General features: G+C 59.2%; 1 protein-coding gene across 4 annotated transcripts in view; it reads left to right on the forward strand.

Annotated features, from left to right (window-relative positions):
• The window catches only part of LOC102448657 (uncharacterized), a 58695-nt gene that overhangs the window by 27069 nt on the left and 14462 nt on the right, over nt 1-17164 (forward strand). For 2 of the 4 annotated variants that reach the window (XM_075925031.1, XM_006126516.4), the window contains 15 exons: nt 40-126; nt 501-616; nt 1612-1759; nt 3023-3132; nt 3463-3544; nt 4176-4313; nt 4914-5170; nt 5496-5619; nt 6394-6588; nt 6941-7096; nt 9462-9682; nt 10859-11036; nt 11552-11653; nt 12270-12683; nt 13076-13195. In XM_075925031.1, coding sequence (XP_075781146.1) covers nt 40-126; nt 501-616; nt 1612-1759; nt 3023-3132; nt 3463-3544; nt 4176-4313; nt 4914-5170; nt 5496-5619; nt 6394-6588; nt 6941-7096; nt 9462-9682; nt 10859-11036; nt 11552-11653; nt 12270-12683; nt 13076-13195 — 2448 coding nt within the window. The remainder of the gene's footprint in view (nt 1-39; nt 127-500; nt 617-1611; nt 1760-3022; nt 3133-3462; nt 3545-4175; nt 4314-4913; nt 5171-5495; nt 5620-6393; nt 6589-6940; nt 7097-9461; nt 9683-10858; nt 11037-11551; nt 11654-12269; nt 12684-13075; nt 13196-17164) is intronic. The other 2 variants (XM_075925032.1, XM_075925033.1) reach the window with 2 other exon arrangements.

A 17164-nucleotide genomic window follows, 5' to 3' on the forward strand; every position in this document is an offset into this window, starting at 1 on the left:
TTCCCTAAGGGGTACAATGGCGACTCTTTTTTCTTGCAGTGGAGGAGCCTGTGTGGCGTGGGGAAGCAGGGGGACTCTGAGCCCGGACGGGACCGAGATGTCAGGGATATTGCCAGCCAGATCATGGTAAGTGTTGGGCCCTGAGCTGCCCCCACCCCCGGAATGTCTCACCTGAGAGGCAAGGGGATACTGTGTGTGCCCTGGTGGAGCATCTTCCTCCCCCCCCTCCCATACAGCCCTAGCAGGGTGTGCCAGGGGCATCAAGGGATTTAGCACATGTCATACCCTGAATCCTCTTGGGCAGGGCCTGGTGTGTGGAGAGGAGGGGTCCGTGGGAGGGCTTGTTAGAAGGGAGCTGGGTCCCCTGTGTCCTGCTGCTCACCTGCCCTCGAAGGGTTAACCCAGCGTTTCCTGGGTAGTGCCATGCTCAGCTCTCGCCTCTGCAGGCCCACTCTCAGCCAGCCTCATCAGCTCACTCCAGGCCCCTCTTGCTCCTCCAGGTGTTGGATGTGACCATGTCCCAGCTCATCAGCCTCCACCCCAGCCTGGCAGCGCAAGTCCTGCACAAACACCGAGACGTCAAGGAGAGCTGGGCCCAGCTTCAGCAGGTGCTGAGGTATGGCAGAGCCTCATGGCAGCCCATCTGCCAGCACCCCCACCCCCCACCCTCAGAGCGAGTCCCAGGCTGAATTTAGCAAAACGTGTGGTCACTCAAGGCCCTCTCCTGCCTCAAGACCCGGTGAGCAGAAGGGCAAGTGTTTTAAAACATGACGGAGCCAGGACTCCGGGGTTCAGTTCCCAGCTCTGCACACGACTCACGCCCTGCTCCATGCCTCTTCTGCACCCGGGGCAGATTGCTCCAGACCTCTTTCTTACAGGGGTGCAGGCTGCATTAGTGGTGTTGTGGGTGGGAGAAGGCTCTGGGAGCAGAGTGGCCTGTGGGAGTGACCTCTGCCTGCAGAGCTATTGTGTGATTGACTGAGAATGGACTGCGGGTGAGCCTAGCCAGGAACATGCGGGTTGGCTTTGATTTTATACGCAGGCTGGTCCCTGACTGGCGGAAGTTGCTCTTTCCTGAGCTACAGAATCTGAATCCATGGCTGTGGTTGCTCGCCGCAAGCTTGGCGGTGAGGGAGGGGCTTTGCCTTGGCCCATTATACGGTCATGTTCAAATCTGAGCTGCCTGCCATTGGGAAGGGGAGTGTTGGAGCTGGGGTTGTAGGACACATGAGCTGGACTTTCCAGAGAACTCAGCTCCTGAGTAGGGGCAGACTGCTGGGAGCTGATGGGTGTACAGGGCAGGTGCAGGGAAGGGTGACCCCTGTCATTGGGGAGCATATTGGGGGAAGGGACTCCTGTGTGACAAGAGCCCCTCCCCCCATCATCTGCTGGTTTGCTCTGTACTGGGGCTCCCCACAGCTGGCTGGAGTGGGGTCCCTAGGACAGAACCCGCATGAGCTCTTGGCTGCCTTGAGCCTTTCTCTTCTCCGGAGTCAACCTCAGAGGATTCCCGGGGCCTGACCAGCTTAGGGCTCTCTTCCCCATTCTCTCTCCTCTTGCCCCTCCCTCTCCTCCTCTCCCCTCCCCCTGCGTGTGCTCCCTGTCCCCCAGGAACGAGAAGTCGCCTTTGCCAGCCCTGACAAGCAGTTTGCCGATGGAAGAGCCCAACACCCTGAGCCCTGAGCAGACAGCAGCCGGCAGCAGGGGGGTTGTGGAGAGGGATGTTGGAGAGAAGCGGAGGAGGATCCCAGGAAGTGTGGTGAGTGTGGTAGCTGGGGCCCTGTCCCTTTCCCCAGCCCTCCCCTGCCTTGCAACAAGAGCAGCCAAACTAGAGCCACTTGCCTTAGTCTCCCAGCAAAGAGACATGGGAAGGGCACATGGGGAATGAACCCTAAGTGACAGCTGTGTGATCCCTCCTGAGGCCCCCTCGCCAGCCCTTGGGACCCCCCCGCAACCCTGAGCGACAAGCACGTGGCCATGCAAACCCTGCGACCTGCGTGCAGTGCTTGGTGAGCGGCATGACCTGCGTGTGGCTCCAGACGCCGGCCTGGGAGATGGCCTGGGAGTGCTGTACGTGCCCCTGCGTGCCCCTGCACCAGCTCGCGTGCCCCCATACACGTCTGCCCAGGGCCACCCTCACACAGGCTCCTGCAGAGCTATTCTGACCCCACGCTTTTGGAGGCCCCGCAATGGCCACCCCGTCTGTCCTATGGCCACGAGGGACCTGGGGCATTACGGGGTTCTGGTGTGGGGCAGTGGTTGCCTCCCCTGCACTCTCCACGCAGGGAGCTGGAGCGGCCCAGCAGCCTGTTCCACTCTGCCGCTCCGCCCTCCCCCGGTTCACTGCGCTCGGCTTCTCCATGGCAGCAGGCAGCAGAGCGCCCCAGCCCCAGGGAGCTCCACTTCCCACCGCCACAGAGAAGTGAAGGCAGCCGGCCGAGAGAGGGCAGCACGGCAGGGCAGAGCAGGTGCTGGGGCACTCCAGCTCCTACCGCCCATGTAGTAAGTGTAGGGGGGGGAACCCTGCTGCCGCCACACCAGGCCCCCTGCATTTCCCCAGGCTGCATTGCTCGGGGGAGGGGGCAAAAAGGTGGAGCAGGGGCGGGGCTTGGGGAAGGGGTGGAGTGGGAGCCTATTGCTGCCGAGGGATTGCCTCAGGCCCCATGCCTGGGGCACTGCAGGGGAGAGGGGGTTGCTCCAGGCCACATGCCCCTCTCAGGATAGCCCTGGGTTCCTGCATGTCCCTCTGGACTCTGACGCATCAGTCTGCGGTGCCACCCTGGCCCCTGCAATTCTGGAGGGGTAGCCCAGCAGCACCTGCTCCACCCACAGCCCCAGGACCACTCACCGGGCTTTGCTTTGGACCCCATGCTGCTGCCAGGATGGCCCCATGCTCAAGGGTGCCCAGCATGTGGTGGCAGAGGAGTGGGTTCTAGGCCCGGTGCAGTGAGAAGTCCCCATTTCTCTGCCTGGTGCCAGCTGAGGGAGGAATCAGAGCTGGGAGACTCCCTTTGTGTCCTAGGTGCAGAAGGACGTTGCAGGGAGCGTGAGGGAGAGTGGGAGGAGCGAGGAGGGCAGCCCCAGCTCCCCACGAGGGCAGGCCACCCCTGGCTGCCACAGCAACAGTAAGAGGTACTAACTCAGCATGGGGCCGGGGGAGGGTGTCGGCCAGGTATTCCTTAGGAGGGGAGCGTTTGCTGGGCCAGGCCTGGTGCTTAGCTGTAAGAAACCAGCTCCAGGGCCTAGTCAGGCAGGGAAGGACATGGGCACCTGGGTTTTCCCTGGAGCAGGCAGCTGCCCGCATGTCCTGAACCTGCAGGATCTGTATGGCAGGGATAACTGCCCCTGCAGACATATCTCTGGGACTCTGTACAGTGTGGGGCTGCCTTGGCCTCTGGCAGAGCCTGCGAGGGTCCCTGTGACGGGAGAGAAACTGTCCGTGACTCTGCATCTCTCCCTCAGGAGGAGGAAACCCCCAGACACTGTGCGGGGCCCGGCCCAGCAGGAGGCCCAGCGGCAGGACTTCTGTCAGGCTGCTAATGTGGTAATGTCTCCAACGAGCCAAGGCGCGTCCCAGCCCCTGTCCCTGGGTCCCAGCGTCGGGCGTCTCCCCACTCTGCTCACAGCCCCCCTCCCTTGGCTGGCCGCAATGCCGTGTTCTGGCTGAGGGAGCACGCGGGGCTCAGATCCGGCTGAGCCAGATGGAGGACACAGCGAGCCTGGGGGTTGCACAGACCCTACTGGCCTCACTGCAGCAGGAGATCCTGGGCAACAGCTCCAGCATAGAGGCTGTGTGCCTGGTGAGCACCCACTGTGGGGGGGTGCTGTGTGGGGCAGGGAGTCCCCTACACATCTTGCTGCTGGGCAGGCCGAGGGGGCACCATGCTAGCTGGCATCCCGAGCAGCAGGCGTTTGTGCGACTGGGGGGATAACACTGGGTTCCCAAGCCAGGTACCTGGGGCGCCAGGAGCAGTTTCCTCTTTGCTGCCTTCTGGGGAGGAATGGGCGTTTGCAGTGAGATCCATGCCCCTGTGTGCCCAGGGACAGGCGGCCTGGGAAGGGCAGATCCCCACCCTTGGCATGTGCTTCATTATCAGACCCCCTTGAGGGCCTGCAGAGTGGGAGGCCCAGGCGGACAGGAGCTAATGGTGCGTGTCCGTGTCCGTGTCCCTCAGGGAGGGCAGAAGCTGCTGCGTGGCAGCCCTGGGGGGAGCTCCCAGGTGGAAGGTGTCCTCCAGGAGCTGGAGGGGCTGTGGGAGGAGCTGCAGAGGAGGCACCAGGAGAATGGGGCGGCGCTGAGGGAGATCGATCAGGTGCGTTGCGCCCCTTGTCCCTGCCAGGCATGAGCCTGAAGCAGACAGCGAGGGGCATGAACAGGACGGGAAGGGGATGCACCTGGGATAGCCCCAGTGCAGGCACTGGTAGGACCAGGAATCCCCACAAGGGTCACTGGCCAGTCTCTGGGAGGTGCTGGTGCAGGGGCCGTCTTGAGCCGCGGCTGCTCCCCTGGCAGCGATGTCTCAGCAGGGTGTGTGGGGGGGGGGTGCCCAGCCTCCCACAAAGATCAGCCATGTCTGTGCCAGGCACGTCGCCCGGAACAGGTGCCCTGTGGAGCCAGCTCAGGAAGTCTCTGCTCCTCCCGCTGGCTCTCCCCGCTGTGACTGGGATGCCTGTCGTTGAGCAACCCAGCACCGTTTGTGCTGCCGGGTGACAAGCCCTGTGGTGCTCATGGAAACATGCTGCCCTAGCGAGGGTTGCATGGTGCTGGGGCACACCGAACCAGCCTTCCCTGTGACCCAATGTCACGGCACCTGCGGAGGCTTTCATTCCTGCCCACCCTGAGGCTGGGCATGGGGTGGGGGGAGCTGGCCTGCGAGGTCCTGTCTGCCCCACTCTCCCATCTCTCCCCGCAGGTTCTGCGGCTGGTGGGCGAGCTGGACGGGGCTGAGCACTGGCTGCAGGGGGTGGCGGGCTCGCTGTCAGAGCCCGCCACCGTGAGGAGCCCGGAGGAGCTCCGCCGGGACCTCCAGGAGATCAGCTGCTTGGAGAACCAGGTCCTGTTGTGGGGCATGAGGCTCCAAGCCCTACGGGAGGAGATGGGGCGAGAGCCCCCTGCAGAGCGCGGGATGGCGGGGAAGATTCAGAGCAAAGTGGAGATGGTGGAGGAGAAGTGAGTCCTGGGGAAGCAGGACTGGGCGGAGCGCCAGGCTACTGGCATGGGAGGCAGCATCAGAGGACGGGAGGAAGAGATGGTGCTGGATGGGCGTGGGGGGTGGATGTGGCAGGGGAGAGGGGATCGCCTAAGGGCAGCGAGGGGATGGCAGGAGGGGGTGGTGCCAGAGGGGTGGGAGCCCCTGGGGGGCGGCAGCGTTGGGGGTTGCAGAACTGAAGGGACCGAGGAGGATTCCTCCTCAGTGGTTGGCATGGGGCATAGGAGCTCCCTGTGGTGCTGCCTTTCTGTGTGCCCTGCCCCACTGCTGTGCTTGCTGTGCCAGGCTGGTGGGCGTGCGAGCGGTGCTGCGGCGGCGGGCAGAGGACCTGCGTGATTCTCTGCTGCTGTCCGAGTTCCTGCAGAACGTGCAGCAGGAGGAGGTGCAGAGCCAGAGGACCCACACGCTGGTGAGGAGTGAGAGGAGGTGGGCCTGGACTCGGGCCCACGCTGGGAATCCCCTCCCCTCCCCACGCTGGGAATCCCTAGGTCAGGTGGGGAGGGGGAGCGGGTGCTACGGCTGGCTGAGGAAGGTCCTGGGTGGGGGTTGTTGGGCCCTCTCATGTCCCATCCAGCACCAGCCCCAACCCCAGCCGCACTGACCTCCTAGTGGGGGAATGGCTGTGGCCAGCAACCCCCGTGAGTGGCGAGAAGGCTCCACAGGACCCCTGGAGGGCCAGGTAGTGCCAGAGTCACCTTGGCTGTGTCCAGACTCCATGCCTCCGTCGACGGAGGCATGTAGATTAGCCACATCGGAAGAGGGAAATGAAGCCGCGATTAAAATAATCGCGGCTTCATTTAAATTTAAATGGCTGCCCCGATCTGCCGATCAGCTGTTTGTCGGCAGATCGGGAGAGTCTGGACGCGATGCCCCGACAAAGAAGCCTTTCTTCATCGACACAGGTAAGCCTCGTGAAACCAGGTTTACCTGTGTCGATGAAGAAAGGCTTCTTTGTCGGGGCATCGCGTCCAGACTCTCCCGATCTGCCGACAAACAGCTGATCGGCAGATCGGGGCAGCCATTTAAATTTAAATGAAGCCGCGATTATTTTAATCGCGGCTTCATTTCCCTCTTCCGATGTGGCTAATCTACATGCCTCCGTCGAAGGAGGCATGGAGTCTGGACACAGCCCTTGTGTCCCAGTCTCTCTCTCAAGCCCAGCACCCCTGTGTGTCTGTTTTAGAGAGGGACCAGCCGGCGGGGCTCCCAGGAGCCTGTGCACCCGCCCTTGGCGCAGGCTGGGCAGCAGCTGAGCCGTGAGGACATGAGCAGCCCCCTGGGTGAGCTGCAGGAGGCCGTGGAGATGCTGAATGATGTGGTGAAGGAGCGGGAGCGTGTCGTGGAGGCAGCGGCTGAGACTGACAGACTGCAGCGCCTGGTGAGGGGCCCAGCGTGGGGTGCCTGTGATGGGTGCCGGGGGTAGAACACACCCCCAGTGGCCATGCAGTGTAGCTAGCTCAGTCAGAGGTAACGGCAGGACAGCAGAGTCTGACTGCAAGGGGGCTCCTGTGTATAGTGCCAGCCTGAGAGAGTAGTGGTTAGAGCAGGGGGTGGGAGCTAGGACCTAGTCCTGACCTAGAGGGGAGTGTGTCCTAGTGGTTAGTGTCTGGGCGAGGAGCCAAGACTGAGGTAGCCGATGCTAGTACTGCACAGTTATCTGGCTCGCGCCCCATGTGAGGCCAAGGAAAGGGAACTTACATTGGGGTTCACCTCACTTCCCCCTTCCCCAGTTGGCCACAGTCTCCCCATGCATGGAGGCCTTTCGGTGCGGAGCAGAGGCGCTGGCCCGTGACCTCGCCCAGGTGGAGAGGAGCTTTGCCACAGTGAAGAGCAAGCTGGACCTGCAGGGGCTGCAGGGACTGTTGAGCCAGCAGCAGGAGATGGAGGTGAGTCCCCAGACTGCTGCTCTAAGCAGAGCCCTGCAAATCTGCCACTAACCGCTTCCTAGTCACCAGATGTGGCTGTGGTGTGGATATCCGCAGCTCATGGGGGCAGACACCGGTTTTGGAGCCAGGCAGGCTCCAGCTGTAAGTGGAGGCACTGGCGCCCTCTATTGCTTCTGGAGAGCTTGGCATGGCCCTGGCTCTGCAAGGCGTGTGGGAGCTAAGGGCTCCCCAAGGGTGTCAGCAATAGTGACCCTTGCCCTCAGGCCCCACAGCCATCAGTCCTGGCCTTTCATGGAGGGCTACCTGGAATCTTCCAGCAGACTCTAGTCCACTCCTGTTCACCGCCCCCCACCCGGGGGCAGGCAGGGAGAAGAGAAGGGATTGCGACAGCCCCTGTGCGCCAAGGCCTGGCAGCCAATAACTCACTCATCTTTCCACTCTGCATCCCCTTGGAGGAAAGCTGCACCATGCAGAGCAGAGCACAGTGGTGTGCTGGGAAACCTGGATCCCCCTTCAGCCTGCTGCTCCCTGTCGCCTGCACCCGCAGAGCACAGCTCCCCTGAGCACTCCCAGCCTGCTCCACAACGCCTGCAGCCGCAGAGCACAGCTCCCTTGTATTCCCCCCGTCGCCTGCAGCCACAGAGCACAGCTCCCCTGTATTCCCCCCGCGCTGCTCCCCGTCACCTGCACCCACAGAGCACAGCTCCCCTGCATTCCCCCTGCCTGCTCCCCGTCGCCTGCATCCGCAGAGCACAGCTCCCCTGTATTCCTCCCGCCTGCTCCCCGTCACCTGCACCCACAGAGCACAGCTCCCCTGAGCACCCCCAGCCTGCTCCCTGTCGCTTGCACCCACAGAGCACAGCTCCCCTGTATTCCCCCCGCCTGCTCCCCGTCACCTGCACCCACAGAGCACAGCTCCCCTGAGCACCCCCAGCCTGCTCCCTGTCGCTTGCACCCGCAGAGCACAGCTCCCCTTAGCCCCCCATCACATGTCACAGAGGAGAGATGATAAAGCAGAGGCTGCCCCTTGTCCAGTGGCTCAGGCTCTGAGCTGTATGCAGGAGGGCCAGGTATGCCTGTCTACATTAGCCTGTCCTGCGATGCTGTGATTTGAACTAGGGTCTAATGAAGCGATGGGCAACCTAGGCTAGTGAAAGGGCTGCATGAGAGGCCCTCCTTCATCTCAGTGGGCCACTAGATTGTCTTAACCAAGACAGTTTCCCGGGAAAGGATAGTTTGGCTAACTGCGCTTGTGTGCCTAGCGTTTGCGGGATGCGCCGATTGACCCGTAGCGGGGCTTTGATTGGATGCGGAGGGAGCACACGGCTCTTACAGTCAGTGCTGTGTGCAAACAGCATGTACCGCACCTCACGAGCCTTTGCTTTGTGTGTGTGTCACTTTAAGTCAGTGGTTCTCAAAGTGTGGTCCACAGACCTATTGTCTTGCAGGTGGGCCACAGGCTTGGTGCTTGCTCCCCCTTGCAGCGTGGAGCCTGTGCTAGCGCGCCAGCCATACTCCTCATGTCCTGCGAGGTTGGAGCGCCAGCGCTGGCTTCCCACTGTGTGGAGGGCGGTTGAGCCTTGTGGGACAGATCTGGCTTGTGGGGGGAGAAACCAGCTCTGCACACTGCTGTTCCTCCCCCCCCCTGCACACTGCTCTTCTGGAGGCTTTCTCCACTGCTCCCATTGGCTGGAATCACAGCCAATGGGAGCAGTGGGAAGCACAGAGCCAGGTAAGCACTTCCTATCCACCTCATGCCCAGATCCCACATCCCCATCCTCCTCTCACACCCAGACACTGCGCCCCCATCCCTCTTGCATCTCCCTTCCAGACAGACCCACACCCTCAGTCTGCTCCTGCACCCATTTTGTCATCATGGGTGGCTGGCTGGTGGTGCACAGAAAGGTCAGTGTTGAGCTGGGTGGGACATAGGCCAAAAAGTTTGATAACCCCTGCTCTAAGTTATACCAGTTGGAAGAAAGTTAAGTGGACTGAAACCAGTGGAATCTGGCAACCCTTGTACATTGGCAACGATAAACAAAATATCTCGCAGGCCACATGTCGAACCCCAGTGATTGCCCACCACTAGCCTAATGTCTGACACTGCCCATCTCCCGTTGGCAGTGCCTGAGGGGAGTCAGCCCAGTGCTCTGCCCTGCTATGTTGATCCCCAGCCCTGATCTTTGGTCCAAGTGGGAGGGGAAGGAAACCCCTTTGGTGAGCCAAGTAAGCAGAGTTACCTGTGTTCCTTTCTGTCTCGAGGCTGAGGTGCAGAATCACACTCCGCCTGGGGAAGGGAGCTGGGCGCCTCCTGCTGAGAGGGTCTCCTTTAAGTGTTCAGAGTCCTTTTGTCTTGTGTCCCTAGTTCAACATATCTGAGGGCCTGGAGGAGAACATGGGGGAGCTGGAGAAGGCAGCCATGCGCCTGGACAAGTTCTGCCTGGCTCAGATGCATGACCTGGGCCAGCAGATCCAGGGGAGGCTGCAGGCCTGGAAGGAGTTGCAGAAGCTGGTGCTGGAAAACAAGACCCATGTGCAGCAGGCCTATCGGCTGCAGCAATTCTTTGCAAATTACTTGGCCATGATGTAAGTGGCTGCAGCCTGCCGGGCTGCCTTCCAGTAACTACTAGCCCTGTCCGGGGAGCTGGGAGCCAGGGAGAACAGCCTGTGGGCTGGGGCTCAGCTTGGGGTTGCTCTGTGGGGAGCAGGCTGTGGAGGGACAAGGGGAGCTGAAAGAGCACCCTGGGGAGACTCAGAGAAAGCCAGGATGTTTGGAATTTAAAGGGAAAGGGGTGCATGGACACTAAGGTCTGCTGGGTGGCTTCCGGCTAGCTCAAGGCCCTGTGGCAGTATTGCAAGCCCCACACATGCAGAAAGCGCCAGGCACCCCGCCCCCCAGCACCAGGTTGGTGTTTTTCACCTGCCTTTGGATTTCTGAGCACACAGGCTGCCTGAGGCTGCTGCCACGGAAACTCCCCGTACTCTCTCCTAGCACAGCGGTGCAGGACCTGTCCCACCCTTTACCCCCTGCCTCTTTTCTGCCCCACCCACTCTCCTGTCCCTCCCCAGCTTTCCCCACCAGCTCCTGGCCCTTGCGTTCACCCCCCCTCGAGCTCTCCCATGCTCCCCTTCCCTGCCCCCTCACATCTTCCTGTGTTTGCTGCAGAGCCTGGTGGGAGCCCTCCTCTCCAAAAGCAGCCTGGCTGTAGGCCCAGTGAGAACTGTGGGGCCCCTCTTTACTGGGGAAGCCCGAGGGCCACTAGCAAAACAGTAGGTAGGGAAATGGCAGTCATCTTAACTAAGGGCAGCATGCATTTTCAGTTGAATTGAGAGCAGTGGCAGGCAGCGGCCATGTTCACTAAGGGCAGACATTCACAGGGACGTTACAGCAGTTCATGGGACTCTTTAACAACACAAGTGCCACAACAGTCGCAACAGCCTCTCTTCGTGCCTCAGCGTGGAGGGAGCCTCACGACTCCCTGCAGAGACTGAGTCAGAGAGAGGGCGTTGCCTCTGGCATTCCTTGTTGGTCACATCCATGGAGCAAGGGCAGTTCGTTGAAGGGGCGTTTTGTGGAGAGTTGGACTGAATGAAGAATCAGTTGCATGGAAGATCCGGTCCAGCCCGTGGTCTGCAGGGAGTTCTTCAAGACGGGGTGCGGAGTGGGGAGAGAGGAGAGGAGAGCACTGGCTACCATTTGGCAGCTACATTCCCGCCCATCGTCCCAGGAGCTCCTATGGCTCTGTCCCCTTGTCGCCGCAGCTCCTGGACAGAGGATACGAGGGCTCAGATCTTCTCCGAGAATGTGAGTGCCCATGGGCTCCTGGAGGCTCATTGGGAGGAGCTGGAGAGGAAGATTGAGGGCAAGTTCCAGGAGTTTGAGGAGCTGGCAGCCACAGGGCAGATGCTGGTGTCAGAGGAGCACTACCTGAGTGAGACGGTAAGTGGGGGATGAGGCTGAGGGACACTTCACAAGCTCCCCAGTGAAAACCCTTGGGGATCAACCTCTGGCCTGGTACAGGACAGGCATGACCTGCCGGCTCATCAGTGAAGTGAGTTGGGGGTACAGGCCCCAGCAAAACCATTCACTTATGGGAGCCCTGGGAGACAGATTTGCCAGCAAGCCATGTCCGGAGGAGCCAGTCTCAACCACCCATCCTGTCAGGGGCCCACTGGGTGAAGGAAGCGTCTCACCCTGAGCCTAACCTCTTCTCTAAACCAAGCACAGACCTGCTGGGGCTCTGCTTCCTTCCCACACCTGGCCCCAAACGGCCGATTACAAAGTTGCTCCTGAAGCCAGCGCCTCTCTCCAGTCCCTGACAATGGATCCTTGGTGTCTCGCCACTCTCCCCACGGGACGCTCTGTGCCCGATCCCAGGCTGAGGCTGCGTCCGCGGAAGAGGGGGCTGGGGAAAGGTCTCACAGGAACCTGTTGGGTCTCTGTTCTCCCATTAGATAAAGGAGCGCCTGGAGGAGCTGCGGAGCATGCTGGGCTGGGTGCTGGTTCGCTGGCGCGCACAGAAACAACATTGGGAGCCTGGGAGCAAAAAGGACCAGGTCAGCCCTCTGGACTCCGTGCACAGTGTGTCCCCCAGCTGCCAAGTCAGTCTGTAGCTGCTGTCTGAGTCTGAGGGCAGGGACCGATCGGGACCATTTAAGGGGATGGCTTCTGGCCCAGCCCAGCTGCAGGGCCTCTCAGCACAGTGAAAGGCCTCTGCACGAGGGCAACATGGAGCAGGAGCTGGTACACAGGCAGTGTGTCTGCCAGGGCAACTCACATCAGCCATGATAGTTGCTTCCTTCCGGAGAATCTCAGGGTTGCCTCAGGCCTGATAGAGGAAGCAGAGGACCAACTGTCAGGGCTCTTGGGTTCTAACCCTGGCTCTGCTACTCACTCTGCGGCACTGAGTCACTTCCTGGGGCTGTGCCTCAGTTTCCCCACCTGCATCGCAGGGATAAGACTCCTGATCCACCTCTCTAAGAGGGGGTGGAGGCTGTGAAGCCTGTAAAGCACTTGGAGATTCGTGCATCCAGCCTGGCACCCAGTGCTGTTGTGTACAGCATGTGAGTCCCAGGCTCCTAGGAGCCAGGTGTGGGGTGGCATGGAGGAGAGAAAGGAGGTGCACAGGACAGGGGCAGGCCAACATCTTCACCATCTTCTATTGCTTCCCAGGACCCATGTGCCCAAGCAGCTGTGCCCGAAGCAGAGAGCGTTCCGGACCCTGACGCTTGTAAAGGGCCTCAGCCCACGTTGCGCTCCCTCGCCTCGCCGCAAGGGCCTGGGACCCAGCCCCTGAGGCGCGAGGGAGAAGTGGCCTCTCCTTCCGCCCCATCTATCCCAGATGCCCCGCAAGTGCCGGAGCAGAGCGGGGCCGATCCTGCTGACTCCATGCCACTGGAGGTGGAACCCCCCAAGGAGACTCTACTTCTGGATCCTTTAGAGACCCCTGTGCTGCTGATGCCACAGCCTGGGCCCAGCAGCCTGGGCGGGACAGTCAGCTTGATCCTGAGTATTGGCAAGAAGGGGGAGAAGAAGCTGCAGCTTGCGCAGGCTGGAGCGATGCAGGGGGAGGAGTCCCTGCACAGGGTAGGTGATGCCGCACTGGGGGGGCACGCAGTGCGAGGGGAGACTGGGGGAGCCTGAGCCTCGAGCGTGTCCAGCTGCAGGTGAACTCAGAGTGGTGGCTTTGTAGAGCTGGGAAATGCCCTGGTGCATGGCTAAGCTGGGGAGCCCCGGCCCTGCAGGGGAGGCCGAGCAGCAGAGGGCTCAGGAGATTCTCCAGTGCATGAAGAGCGAAGGAATTGGACCCTCTAGGGAGCCCCAGCCCAGCACGTGGGATGGCAGATGCAGCACAGGCTCCCTTGGATTTCAAGCAGGGGGCTGGCCTTGAGCACCGTGTTGCTCCTCTTCCTCTCCTCCTCCTCGCTGTACCAGGCCACCTCAATGCTCTTTTTGTCTCTCTCTTTCCCCACACTCAGCTCCCTGGCATTAAACCCTCAGGCTGTAAAACCTTTTGGAAGCGTTGCCAGGGGCTTTTAGGACACACTTTGGGTAGTTTAAAGCGAAAGAAAAAGCCGTCCCGCCGGCCCGTGGAAGAGGTAATGTCCCAGGGGCTGCATGGCAGGCACGGGGGCTGCATGGCGTGAGCTTGCCCTATACTAACCCATGTCCCCATGCGTCCCTCTGTGTCCCGCTCTCCCCCGAGAGGGCAAGCTAAGGCTCATCCCCCTGCTAGAAGGGCTGCAGCAGTGGAGGGGGTGAACAGGGAGGCCACCATGCAATGCTGATAACCTGGCCACAGGAATAGGCCTCCCAAAGGCTGCCTTGAATTCAGGAAAGTGCCGATCCATTCCCTCCGCCGGGGAGGATGGAGGCTTTTGCCAGCATCTTCTCCCGGCCTCGGGGTGCACAGACCCAGTCGGGGTAGTCAGTTTATTTTTTGTCAACTTCGAAATTCCTGGGTTAAGATATAGTCAAGTTCCAGACTCCAGAGCGCATACTAACAAAGCAATAGCAATAACCATAATAGTAGGTAAATACAAAGATTTCAGGCCCCACTCAAAAGCAGCTGGCAGTCTGTATTTGGCCCATCCTCCCATCCAGTGGGAAAGGCCAGGAAACTCTGAGCATGGAAGAGAGTGGAGGTGACTTAGAGAAAGGAAAAGGTGCTTTCACTGACTGGTGGGGAATGTAAGGACAGAGCAAGTCCCAAGTGCTTGAGTCCTTTCACTTGGTACATACATGAGGGAACAAAATCCCAGCACCAGGGACCAGCAATGACTGAGGCTCCTTTGCTAGATGGGCTCCTGCCAGCAAAGGATGCAGGGAGGGGATCTGTGCTGTTTGAACCGTCCAGCCTCTGCTGTAGTGGGGCAGCCAGACAGGACATCTGGGGCTCTGCATCACAACTTGCAACCACCAGCCTCTTTAGATGTATTATAACAGGGGGGTTGAGTTCACTGCTGTGAGGGTCCAGTCAGGGCAAACTGCTTAGAACCAGGGCTACTTACAGCCCAAGATTGGGGTCCTCTGTAAGGCACACCAAACTAGTCACAAAGAGCACCTCAGCTGCCAGTCTGGCCAGCAAGAAGTCACACAAGCGATCCCCTTGGACACGCCAGCTTTGTCTGTGCCACAACCAGCACCACACCTTCCACAGATGAGGGGTTATGAAAACCTGAGTCACCAACTCCAAACAGGTTCTACTGATCCCAAAGGACCAGCCACGTTTCTAAGTCAGTTTATATCTTAGATCGGTGTTCCCAAACTTTTTGACATGGGAACCAGTAAATCCATTCACGAGCTTTTGGAGGACCAGTAACATTCATTTAATCATAGAATCATAGAATACTAGGACTGGAAGGGACCTCGAGAGGTCATTGAGTCCAGTCCCATGCCCTCGTGGCAGGACCAAATACTGTCTAGACCATCCCTGATAGACATTTATCTAACCTGCTCTTAAATATCTCCAGAGATGAAGATTCCACAACCTCCCTGGGCAATTTATTCCAGTGTTTAACCACCCTGACAGCAAATGATGAATATGGAAACAAGTTGTTTCTGGTCCTCTCAACTCCCCCAGTGCCAGCTTTAGCAAAGCTTTTGATATGATCACTCACAATATTCTTGCCAGCAAATCAAGGGAATGTGGATTAGATAAATGGACTGTAAGATGGATAGAAAGCTGTCTAGACCAGGATATCCCAAACTTGACTGGTCCCAGATGAGGGATTTTTTGGACCGGGGAGGTCATTTCAGGGCTCCTGGTTCCTTCCCTACCCACTAGGCTTCTTTGCACCTCCCTCCCCTGCAACCCAACTGAGCTGCCCACCCCTGCTGGTTCCCTGCACCTCCCCCAAAACCATCCCCCATAATCCAAGGGAGTGCAGCACCAGTTCCCTCCAGCCCCTCACACCGCAGCTGAGCTGCCCTTCTGTTCCCTATGCCTTCCCCCATCCACCTCAGCCCAGTTGAGCCCCACACTGGTTCCCTGCATGCCTCCCCCACAGCACAGCTGAACCCCGTTTCCCTGCACCTCCCCCCCAAATCCTGCAAAACTACTGAGCCCAGCTCTGATTTCCTGCCCATCCCTCCCCTTGAGTCTAGCCCCAAGTTCCTGGCACCTCCCTCCTCCTGCAGCCCAGGTGAGCCCAGCGCCCCGCACCTCCTCCACCCACAGCCCAGCCCGGCGCCCCCCCCTAGTGTCAGAGGAGTAGCGAGGGTGTTATGTGCCCGGGGGCAAAAGCAAAATTTGTGCCCCCCCGCCCCGCTGCCACCATGGGGCAGGGCCCTGAACCTGGCGCATAGCTGAGCCGGATCCCGAGAGGAGGTGGGGAGCTTGTACTGCATCTTCCCCCACCCCCTCTAGTTTGGGGCAGGCCCCCCGCATGCACTGTCCACAACAACACATGGAGCGAATCAATCACCTCAGTAATGCCAACTCCTTTAGAATTGAGGCCCGGATTATCCAGCACAAGTTGAGGTAGAGAGGGCACTGTGTGCACATGTCTGATATATTTTTACCAAAACTGCTGCCTGCCCAACTTGCCAAAGGAGAAAGGAAACAGGGAGGCCAACAGGAATGATTTGGAACAGTTTCTCAACCTTTTTTTATAAAGTACCCCCCCTTAAAAAATTATCAGTACCCCCAGCACAGTTTTCAGGTACGCACAAAATGTTTTTACCATTGCAACACCTTTGTTTAAACAACTTAATCATAGCTGGGTGGGTGATAAAATGTTGAGGTGTAAAAAGTTCAAAAATAATCAAGTTTTCTCCAAATTTCAGTTGTGCTGATGTACCCTCCAGACTTCTCTCAAGTACCCCAGCATTCTACTGGTTGAGAAACACTGGTTCAGAGCAGTGTTTTTCAACTTTTTTTATAAAGTATCCCATTTAAAAATTATAAGTATCCCCAATGCACCCACCCCTCCCCCAGATCCAGGCATCCCCAGCCCCCCTGCTTCAACCTAATGCCCCTTGTGCCCCAGAATACCCCCCTCCCGCTGTAATCCAATGCTCATCCCCCAGAGCCAGGCACCCCCAGCTTCCCTGCCCTAGCCCAATCCCTCTCCCCCTTCCGCAGAGCCAGGCAGGGTAACCCTACACTTACAGTGGCTGCCTCTGCCGCTTGGCCCTGCCTCAGAGGTGTGATTGCACAGGGAGCATGTGGCCCAACAGCGCTCGCTCGTGTAATGTAGAAAGCTGCTACCTTAGCGGAATGTGCTACTGGTAGCATTTTCTTATCAGTACGATTGTAAGGAAATGCTCCTATAGGAAACTGCTACCAGAAGTAGCACAATCCTACAGGGAGCATTTCCATTCAGACCAGGTTCGCCGCTCGCCGCAACTCATGGTGCTGTGCGCTCTGCTCCCACCCCAGCCCAGCACCCCCCTAGCATGATGTCCGGGGACAACTGCCTCCCCGTCCCTCCCCCTCGCTACGCCTCTGCCTAGAGTGGCGCCCAGGGGCAACTGCCCTCCCCCCACTTCCCCATCGCTACGCCTCTGTGCTGGGAGCCCAGAACATCCAGCTGCATCCTCCGCCCAGCCTGGTCTAGGGCTTGGGGGACCCGGTGCTTCATGGGCACTCGGGAAGCCTGGAGCACCCCGGCAGCCACGCTGAGGCCTGGTATATTTTTCCCAGGGCCCAGTACCGGGCCGTGGCCTTTAGTTTGGGAAACGCTGCCTTAGATCTTACCAGAAAGAGCATGCTGTGTTAGTCCTTTAGAATCTAATATCTAAACGTTTGTTAATAAAATAAAGAAATAGGTTGAGAGTAGAATTGTTAAAGAAAGCACATTCCATACATCAGTCACCAAGTTCTCGATGCAGGCTCTTAGCAGAGCTGTAACAAACTGCTAGCTTAAAAATCTCTGGAGTAGAACCTACGTTAGGATGGGTCAACAGATCCTTCCCGGCTCTCTGTCCATAGCGAAGATGCTTCTGAAGTGAAGGACAGGATTGAAGACAAAGATGGAGGAATCCTCAGGATCCTTTTATAATCTTGCCCATGTGGAGGGAAATCCATTGTTCTCCTGAGTGATGGTACCTCCCAAACTGGAGCT

The sequence above is a fragment of the Pelodiscus sinensis genome, chromosome 3 (assembly GCF_049634645.1).
Source record: "Pelodiscus sinensis isolate JC-2024 chromosome 3, ASM4963464v1, whole genome shotgun sequence".
In the NCBI taxonomy this organism is placed as follows: domain Eukaryota; kingdom Metazoa; phylum Chordata; order Testudines; family Trionychidae; genus Pelodiscus; species Pelodiscus sinensis.